Raw genomic sequence first — 10,311 nt, 5'->3', positions numbered from 1 at the left:
AGTCAGTGGGAATGTTTACAATTTCAGGTCAGGCTGAGCTCATCTGAAAGGAGAAATGGGCAGTGGATAGTGTGTTGGTCCATGGGCACTGAGGCACGGAAGGGTGTGTGTGACCCACGGGAGGATCACCATGTGACCTTGACCTGCTCCATCTCACTGTCTCTCTCCTGCTCTTGACTCTCTGCCCCTGTTGCCCAGTTCAGGGAAATGTCACCCTATGGAAATGGAAACCTTTCAGCGATGCCTTTGCAGGAGTTTGTACTGGATGGATTTCAGACCCAGGCCCTGCTCTTTGCTCTGTTCCTGGCCCTGTACGTGGTGGCCGTCCTGGGGAACCTCACCATGATGGTGGTCATCACGCTGGATGCCCGTCTGCACTCCTCGATGTACTTCTTCCTCAAGAACCTCTCCTTTGTGGACCTGTGCTACTCGTCTGTCATCTACCCCAAAGCCCTGGCCAACTTCTTTTCCTCCTCCAAGGTCATCACCTTTGCAGGCTGTGCCACCCAGTTCTTCTTCTTCTCCATGGTGGGCACCACTGAGGCATTTCTCCTGGCCGTGATGGCCTATGACCGCTTCGTGGCCGTCTGCAGCCCCCTGCGCTACCCCATCGCCATGCGCCCCTCAGTGTGTGCCCGCCTGGTGTTGGGCACTTACTGTGGGGGCTGCCTCAACTCCATTCTGCAGACCAGCTTCACATTCAGCCTCCCATTCTGCAGCTCCAACCACATCGACCACTTCTTCTGTGATGTGCCTCCATTACTCAAGCTTGCCTGTGCTGACACTACCATCAGTGAGCTGGTCTTGTTTGGCCTTTGTGGGCTCATAATTGTGGGCACCATACTTGTGGTCCTCACCTCCTATGGCTACATCACAGTGACCATCCTGAAGATGCGCTCAGGAGGAGGGAGGCACAAGCTCTTCTCCACCTGCGGCTCCCACATGACAGCTGTGTCCATCTATTATGGGACAGTTTTTGTCATGTATGCCCAGCCGGGGGCTGTGCTGTCCATGGAGCAGGGCAAGGTGGTCTCTGTCTTCTACACCCTGGTCATCCCGATGCTCAACCCCCTCATCTACAGTCTGAGAAACAAGGAGGTGAAGGATGCCCTGTGGAGACTGGGGCAGAGACACACAGCCACGTGATGGAGGGTGGCCAGAAGGGGCAGTGTGTCTTGACGTCAGGACAAGATGGCTTCATGGGAGGCACTAGGTTTGGTTGGAGGAATTTTTTCCTTATTCCCTCAATTCATTCTTTCATCCAACATTTCATTCAGTCCTTCACATACCATCGGCCACACATTTTGACTGTGAGATACAAAGTGAATGAGACATTTTCTTTGGCATCAGAAAATTAATATCATCAATGGGGCACGACTCTAATCTTGAACTCTGTAGGGAGAGTGACGAACATAGAGTCTTCGAGGCGTAGTGTGTCTCAAGCTCAACTCTACCAGGGAAGGTGCATAACTAGACAAAGTCTCTGGCCATTTCCTTCACTTCTTTCCTGAATCGCATGCAAATGTGTGCTCAGAGTCCTCCCCTGGACCACCTGCAAGCGGGGCTTCAGCACACCCAGCCTTGCCTCTTCCTTGGTGGAAGCCTGAGATTACTACTGCCAATTAGAGGAGTTGGGAAGACCAGGTTCCCCCTTAATTCTGCAGTGTGGTTGTTCTTACACCTTCCCCTCCCATTCACTGATACTGCCATACCAACAAGGAAGCAGGGAGCACCTGTGCCCAGCTTCAGAGGCTCTCAGTGCTCCCTGTCCTGGGTTTTTCCCCTCAGACAGCAGCTGGGAGCCCCAGGGAATCAACGTGAATGCCTGATTCTCAAAGCTCAACTGACCTATACCACACAGCCTGGCAGCTGACACTTTGCTGACTACTTATGACCCTGACAAATGGTGCTTTGTCAACACAGACATCTGTTAATAAAGGTAATGTTCCTGGTGGCTGCAGAAGAAATCAGGGGTTGCTAAAAGATGGTGAACTTTCTTAGCAGGGAGCATAACTTTCTAGCCCTGTCCTGCACTCCCCAGGAGCCTGGTCCCTCAGTCTTGACCTGCCCATTCAGAGATACATCCTCGTGCTCCATGGACCCAACATACAGCCTGGACTCAGAGCCCAGAGGCCTCCTCGTGGTGTCTTCCTTCAGTAGCGTCATCCACTCCCATGGTCACTACCAGAAACTTGCCCAGTGAACCTGGGAGTGGTCTCTGATAATAGTTCTCCATCTCTTGCTCAGGAGAACTGTGGGGAGGAGCCAACACCCAAGCATCAAATTGCTACTCACCATCACTTATTTCCAGCGCACTCCAAGGTATCTGCTGGATTCTTGGCCCCATTTGTCTTCGCTTTGAGCTCTCTAAAATTATTTCTGCCTCTGTAGTATATTACTGTAATCATCTGATACAGTATATTTTTTGTTGAGTTCCCCAAATTACCTCTCCATGATATCGTGCTTTTCATCCTCTCATGCTGTGATATTGTTCTATCTCCCACCCACTTTCCCTTGTCCTCCTCATCATCCTCATTCCCCACTCCCTTCCCCTCCACTTCCCCTCCTCCCCCTCCTCTGCCCCCTCCTCCTTCTCCAATGGCCCCCCTCTTCCTCATTCTCTCTCTCCCTCTCATTTGTCCTGTATCATTCTATGGGGGTTCAAATAGATATTCTTTTACCTATACTATCTTACAAGAATATCTTTCAAAAAAAATAATAATATCTTCCGGACTCACCTAGAGCCAGACATTGTAGAATGTGTAGTCAGGTGGGCCTTAGGAAGCATCACTATGAACAAAGCTAGTGGAAGTGATGGAATTCCAGTTGAGCTATTTCAAATCTTAAAAGATGATCCTGTGGAAGTGCTGCACTCAATATGCCAGCAAGCTCGGAAAACTCAGCAGGGGCTACAGGACTGGAAAAGGTCAGTTTTCATTCCAATCCCAAAGAAAGGCAATGCCAAAGAGTGCTCAAATTACTGCACAATTTCACTCATCTCTCACGCTAGTAAAGTAATGCTTACGTAAACTGTGAACTTCCAGATGTTCAAGCTGGTTTTAGAAAAGGCAGAGGAATCAGAGATGAAATTGCCAGCATCTGCTGGATCATCGAAAAAGCAAGAGAGTTCCAGAAAAACATCTATTTCTGCTTTATTGACAATGCCAAAGCCTTTGACTGTGTGGATCACAATAAACTGGAAAATTCTGAAAGAGATGGGAATACCAGACCACCTGACCTGCCTCTTGAGATACCTATATGCTGGTCAGGAAGCAACGGTTAGAACTGAACATGGAACAACAGACAGGTTCCAAATAGGAAAAGGAGTATGTCAAGGCTGTATATTGCCACCCTGCTTATTTAATTCTGTACATGCTTTGCAATATTCTGCCACTTAATAGGTTCTCAGTCCATATCTAGTGGCTGATTATAATTTCAGTTCAGTGTTAATTAGTCACTCAACTCCAAAATGTAACTTATAGTTCTAGTTACATTATTGAGTTAGTGTAGTGCTGGGGTCCAGCCTCAGCAGAGTCCAGGGATACTCTCAGGATGAACGGTGTTGGTGAATGAAAGAATGACACGGGGAGACCAAGCTTCGGTGAGCGAGGCCTGTAGTTTATTCTCGAAAGGGGCTTTTATACCCTGAGTTGTACATAGAGCAAAGTGAAAGATGCAGAGTCATGCAGAGTCAGCTCAACATTCCATCAGTTTTAACCTTAATCAAAACCAGGTTTTTTCCTGCATACCATTTCATAAGCAAGGGTCTTATGTTTTGTACATTATCTTTAGGCCCGGAGACCTGTTGACATTTTATGACTCTTTCTTGATAAAGGTTGGTCAACCAGAAAACTTATTTTCCCTTGAAGTGTTTTTTTTTTTTTCTTAAATTCCTTAATCTGCATCACCCTAAGAATACTTAAACACAGTTACATTTTTATAGAGCAAAGTTGCAGTGGGTTACAACAAAGAAAGAACTTATTAACTCAAGGTCTAATGTTGCTAATGCCAAGGCTACCACTTATTTTTCCTATATTCTAACTATATGCACTCCCAGGCACACAATGGATAAGGGATATGGGAACTTAGCAGCAAGCATTGGCTCAACATGAAAACCTTCACCGGTATCATTTTAATAAAACTTTTTCACCCCTCGAAGGGCTCTATATTTTTAGAATGCTTAGACTTCCCGTGTCATGGTTTGTGAACAATCATATGCATAGCTGCAAGAGTCTGGATAGACCTGCCAAGCAAGCTAGAATGCCAACAGGGGGGGTTGAACTGAAATGCTCCTTTCATGCCCAGGAGACTTATTGACTAGAGCCCTAAGTTGATTTTCTCCAGAGAAAGGTGGTTGGGGATAGCCCCCTGTTAATGTCAGAAGAGTTGGTGAAAGACATAATATAGTAACCAGTAGACAGACAGATTTTGGTTTGGGGTAGATGCTCGAGCAGGTCCAGGGAGTCCCTCGAGTCCTGATCCGCCTTGCCTGTCAGGTCTCCTGCACATGGCCTTGTCATGGGTGGGATCTCCCGTGCTGGCTCCTGGCAGTGTAGAATAAACATCTTGAATTTCAGGACCATACTGTACTTTAAATTGTTTCTATACGAACTTTTTTAAAGATTATAAGTTTCTAATTATGTTTAAAAAACAACATTTTTGTTGTACCTGCTTTTAAGTGTACAGTTCAGTAATGCTCAGCATATACACCTTCTCGTGTAACAAATCTCCAGAACTTATTTCATCTTGCAAAATTGAACTGCATACCCCTCAGCAGTAACTCCGTATTTCCCCTGCCTCAACCCCTGGCAGCCAACACTTTAATTTGTCTCTATGAATGCGACCACTTTAGATGCCTCACATAAGCAAAGCATACAATGTTTGTCTTTTTGTGTGTCTGGTTATCTCACTTAACAAAATGTCTTCAAGCTTTATCCGTGTTGCAGTAAATATCAGTATTTTAATATTTTAAAAAGCTAGACAATATCCCCTCACATATACACCACAACATTTTGTTTACCATTTTATTCACCAGTGAACACTTGTGCTTCTTCCACCTTCTGCCTATGATGAAGAATGCTGCTATGTATGTAGGTGTGCCAATATCTCTTGTAGTTACTGCTATCAAATTGAGGCAGGATATACACTCAAATATGTGATTACTGGATCATATAGTATTTTTTTTTAAATTTTGAAGGAACCTGTAAAGAATTTTCTAGAGTACTTCTTACATTCCTATCAACAGTGCAAGAATGTTCCAATTTCTCCTAGTCAACATATATACTTACATACATACAACATACAAACATACTTTCGTTTCTTTTGTATATCCATCCTGATAGTTCCAAAGTACTATCACATCGTTTTTTATTTTCATTTCACTAATGATTAGTGCTGTTGAGCATATTTTCATGTTAGTTGTCAATGTGTATAATATCTTAGAAAAATAACCTTTTATATTTAGAGAAATATATATTCATAGCTTGACGATTCTTCGTTGAGTTTTTGTTGTTGCCGTCATTCAGTTGCTCAGTTGAGTCTGACTTTGCAACCTCATGGACTGAAGCACTCCAGGCTTCTCTATCCTTCACCATCTCCCAGAGTTTGCTCACACTCATATCCATTGAGTCGATAAATGCCATCCAACCATCTCATCCTTGGTTGCGCCTATCTTCTCCTGCCCTCAGTATTTCCCAGCATCAAGGTCTTTTCCAGACAGTCAGCTCTTCATATCAGGTAGCAAAAGTATTGGAGCTTAGGCCATAGTATCAGTCCTTTCAATGAATATTGAAGTTTGATTTCCTTCAGAATGGACTGGTTGGATCTCCTTGTTGTCCAAGGGACTCTCAAGAGTCTTCTCCAACACCACAGTTCAAAAGCATCAATTCTTTGGCACTCAGCCTTCTTTATGGTCCAACTCTCACATCCATACATGACTAATGGAAAAATCATAGATTCAACTAGATGGACCTTGGTTGAGAAAGTTATATCTCTGCTTTTGAATATGCTCTCTAGGTTTGTCATAACTTTGCTCTGAATTTCATGGCTGCAGTCACCATCCTCAGTGATTTTGAAGTCTAAGAAAATAAAATCTGTCACTGTTTCCATTGTTGCCTCAACTATTTGCCATGACGTGATGAGATCTGGATGCCAAGATCTTAGATTTTTTTAATATTGAGCTTTAAGCCAGCTTTTACACTCTCCTCTTTCACCTCATCAAGAGGCTCTTTAGTTCATCTTCATTTTCTGTCATTAGAGTGGTGTCATCTGCTTATCTGAGGTTGTTGATATTTCTCCCAGCAGTCTTGATTCCAGCTTGTGAGTCATCCAGCATGGCATATCGCATGATGTACTCTTGAGAGAGTTAAAACTTAGGCAGGTTGATAGGGAGTCCAAGGCCCCTTTAAGGTGGAGGTGAATATTTTTGTTCACATGCTTTTGCATTAATCATGTAGGCTGCCCAGGCAACAGTTTATCTTGCTCATGCTTTCATTAAGGCTTTTGCAACAGTGTATCCTGCCCCAAAGAGCTGGCTTTTCTTTAGATATGGGGCTAATGAATGTGCAGCAGTAAGGTGTCTTAATCATGGGTATGGTTTTCTCTGTCTGTATGTTAATGATTATAACTGTAACAAATCATGCCTGGGAACCTGTTTTCTCATATCCATTGCTTACACAGCAACAATATATCTCATCCAGAGACATTCTGCCAGGAACCCATTCTCTTTGACAAATCTTGGATCAATGTTATCTTGGGATGTACCCTGTGGGAGAAGGATTCTGGTTAAACTTTTACAGCCTTGTACAGTCTTGAAGTGTTCTTTTTATCTTCCTAGCAGCCAGCTGAAAAGTAAATACTGCCCTGCTAAAACTAGTAAGGGGATGTATTCTTTCTTCCCCCTTCTGAGGTGTAGAAGCTTTTATATCCTTTCACTTTAGTAAATTCTCTGCTGTACAAAGCTCTGAATGACTAAGACTGTGTCTTTGATCCCAGAGTGAAATTTTCCTTGAATACCACAAATTTGACACCAGCCACCATAAGATATCACTCTGCATATCAGCTAAATAAGCAGGATGACAATATACAGCTTTGACATACTCCTTTCCCAATTTTGAACCAGTTTGTTGTTCCATGTCTGGTTCGAACTATTGCTTCTTCAGCTGCATACAGATTTTCCAGGAGCCAGGTGAAGTAGTCTGGTATTCCCATAACTTTAAGAATTTTCCACAGCTTGTTGTGATCCATACAGTCAAAGGCTTTGACATAGTCAATAAAGCAGAAGTAGATGCTTTTCTGGAACTCTCTTGCTTTTTGATGATCCAACAAGTTGGGAATTAGATCTCTGATTCTTCTGCCTCTTCTAAATCCAGCTTGAACATCTACAGGTTCACAGTTCACGTACAGTTGAAGCCTGGCTTGGAGAATCTTGAGCATTACTTTGCTAGCATGTGAGATGAGGGCAATTGTGTAGTAGTTTGAACATTCTTCAGCGATACCTTTCTTTGGGGTTGGAATTAAAACTGACCCTTTCAAGACCTGTAGCCAGTGCTGAGTTTTCCAAATTTGCTGACATACTGAGTACAGCACTTTCACAGCATCATCTTTTAGGATTTGAAATAGCTCAACTGGAATTCCATCACCTCCACTAGCTTTGTCCCTAATGATGTTTCCTAAGGCCCACTTGACTTTGCATTCCAGGATGTCTGGCTCTAGGGGAGTGATCACACCATCGTGATTATCTTGGTCATGAAGATCTTTTTTGTATAGTTCTTCTGTGTATTCTTGCCACCTCTTCTTAATAGCTTCTGCTTCTGTTAGGTCCATACAATTTCTGTCCTTCATTGAGCTCATCTTTGCATGAAATTGTCCCTTCAGTTCAGTTCGGTTCAGTTCAGTTCCGTCGCTCAGTCGTGTCCAACTCTTGGCGACCCCATGAATCGCAGCACGCCAGGCCTCCCTGTCCATCACCATCTCCCGGAGTTCACTCAGACTCACGTCCATCGAGTCCGTGATGCCATCCAGCCATCTCATCCTTGGTCGTCCCCTTATCCTCCTGCCCCCAATCCCTCCCAGCATGAAAGTCTTTTCCAATGAGTCAACTCTTCGCATGAGTTGGCCAAAGTACTGGAGTTTCAGCTTTAGCATCATTCCTTCCAAAGAAATCCCAGGGCTGATCTCCTTCAGAATGGACTGGTTGGATCTCCTTGCAGTCCAAGGGACTCTCAAGAGTCTTCGCCAACACCACAGTTCAAAAGCATCAATTCTTCGGCGCTCAGCCTTCTTCACAGTCCAACTCTCACATCCATACATGATCACAGGAAAAACCATAGCCTTGACTAGACGGACCTTAGTCGGCAAAGTAATGTCTCTACTTTAATGGTCCCTTAGTATCTCCAATTTTCTTGAAGAGATCTCTAGTCTTTTCCATTCTATTGTTACCCTCTATTTCTTTGCATTGATCACTGAGAAAGGCTTTCTTATCTCTCCTTGCTATTCTTTGGAACTCTACGTTCAAGTGGGTATATCTTTTTTTTTTCTCATTTGCCTTTAGCTTTTCTTCTCTTTACAGCTATTTGTAAGGCCTCCTCAGACAGCCATTTTGTCCTCTTGCATTTGTTTTTCTTGGGGATTATTTTGGTGACTGCCTCTTCTACAATGACATGAACCTCCGTTCTTCGGACACTCTATCAGATCTAATCCCTTGAATCTATTTGTCACTTCCACTGTATAATTGTAGGGAATTTGATTTAGGTGATACCCTAATGGTCTGGTGGTTTTCCCTACTTTCTTCGATTTAAGTCTGAATTTGGCAATGAGTTCATATACTGAGACACAGTCAACTGTTGGTATTCCTTTTTCTGGCTGTATAGAACTTCTCCATATTTGATTGCAAAGAATATAATCAATCTGATTTCAGTACTGACCATCTGGTGATGCCCATGTGTAGAGTCTTCTCTTATGTTGTTGGAAGAGGGTGTTTGCTATGATCAGTGCATTCTTTGGCAAAATTCTACTAGCCTTTGCCCTGCTTCATTCTGTACTCCAAGGCCAAATTTGCCTGTTACTTTAGATATCTCTTGACTTCCTACTTTTACATTCCAGTCCCCTTTAATGAAAAGGACATCTATTTTGCGTGTTAGTTCTAGAAGGTCTTGTAGGTCTTCATAGGAGCTCTCAACTTCAGCCTTGTCAGCATTACTGGTTGGGGCATAGACTTGGATTACTGTGTTATTGAATGTTTTACCTTGGAAACTAACAGAGATCATTCTGTCATTTTTGAGATTGCATCCAAGTACTGAATTTCAGACTCTTTATTTGACTATGATGGCTACTCCATTTCTTCTAAGGGATTCTTGCCCAGAGTAATAGATATAATGGTCATCTGAGTTAAATTCACCCATTGCAGTCCATTTTAGTTCACTGATTCCTAAAATGTTGATGTTCACTCTTGCCATCTTCTGTTTGACCACTTTTAATTTACCTTGATTAATGGACCTAACTTTCCAGGTTCCTATGCAATATTGGAGAAGGAAATGGCAACCCACTCCATTATTCTTTCTTGGAGAATTCCATGGACCGAGGAGCCTGGTGGGCTACTGTCCATGAGGTCGCAAAGAGTAGGACATGACAGAGAGACTTCACTTCACTATGCAGTGTTGCCCTTTACAGCATCAGACTTCACTTCCATCACCAGTCGCCTCCACAACTGGGTGTTGTTTTTTGCTTTGGCTCCATCTTTTCATTCTTTCTGGAATTATTTCTCCACCGATCTCCAGTAGCATATTGGGCACCATCCTAGCTGGGGAGTTCATCTTTCAATGTGCTATCCTTTTGCCTTTCATACCGTTCATAGAGCTTTCAAGGCAAGAATACTGAAGTGCTTTGCCAGTCCCTTCCCCAGTGGACCACGTTTTGTCAGAACACTGTGATTGTGGTTTTCAGTCTGTCTGCCCTCTGAAGGAGAAGGATAAGAGGCTTATGGAAGCTTCCTGATGGGAGAGACTGACTAAGGGATAAACTGGGTCTTGTTCTGATGGGTGGGGCCATGCTCAGTAAATCTTTATTCCAGTTTTCTGTTGATGGGTGGGGCTGTGTTCCCTCCTTGTTGTTTGACCTGAGGCCAAACTATGGTGGAGGTGATGAAGATAATGGCGAACTCCTTCCAAAGGTCCCATGCATGCACTGCCACACTCAGTGCCTCCGACCCTGCAGCAGGCCACTGCCAACCCACGCCTTTGCTGGCGACTCCTGAACACATACAGGCGAGTCTGGGTCACTCTCTTGTGGCGTCACTGCTCCTTTCTCCTGGGT

At 43.8% G+C, this 10,311-nt stretch overlaps 1 protein-coding gene across 1 annotated transcript; it reads left to right on the top strand.

The window, feature by feature from the left end:
- Window positions 1-207: 207 nt before the first annotated feature.
- LOC128044910 (olfactory receptor 12-like) lies at window positions 208-1,146 on the top strand. Its single transcript, XM_052637323.1, has one exon. The coding sequence runs from the start codon at window positions 208-210 to the stop codon at window positions 1,144-1,146; it is 939 nt and encodes a 312-aa protein (XP_052493283.1).
- The last annotated feature ends 9,165 nt before the right edge of the window (window positions 1,147-10,311 follow it).

Source organism: Budorcas taxicolor, chromosome 3 (assembly GCF_023091745.1).
Source record: "Budorcas taxicolor isolate Tak-1 chromosome 3, Takin1.1, whole genome shotgun sequence".
NCBI lineage: Eukaryota > Metazoa > Chordata > Mammalia > Artiodactyla > Bovidae > Budorcas > Budorcas taxicolor.
The sequence above is the reverse complement of the archived record's forward strand: the minus strand, read 5'-3'. Positions and strand labels throughout refer to the sequence as shown.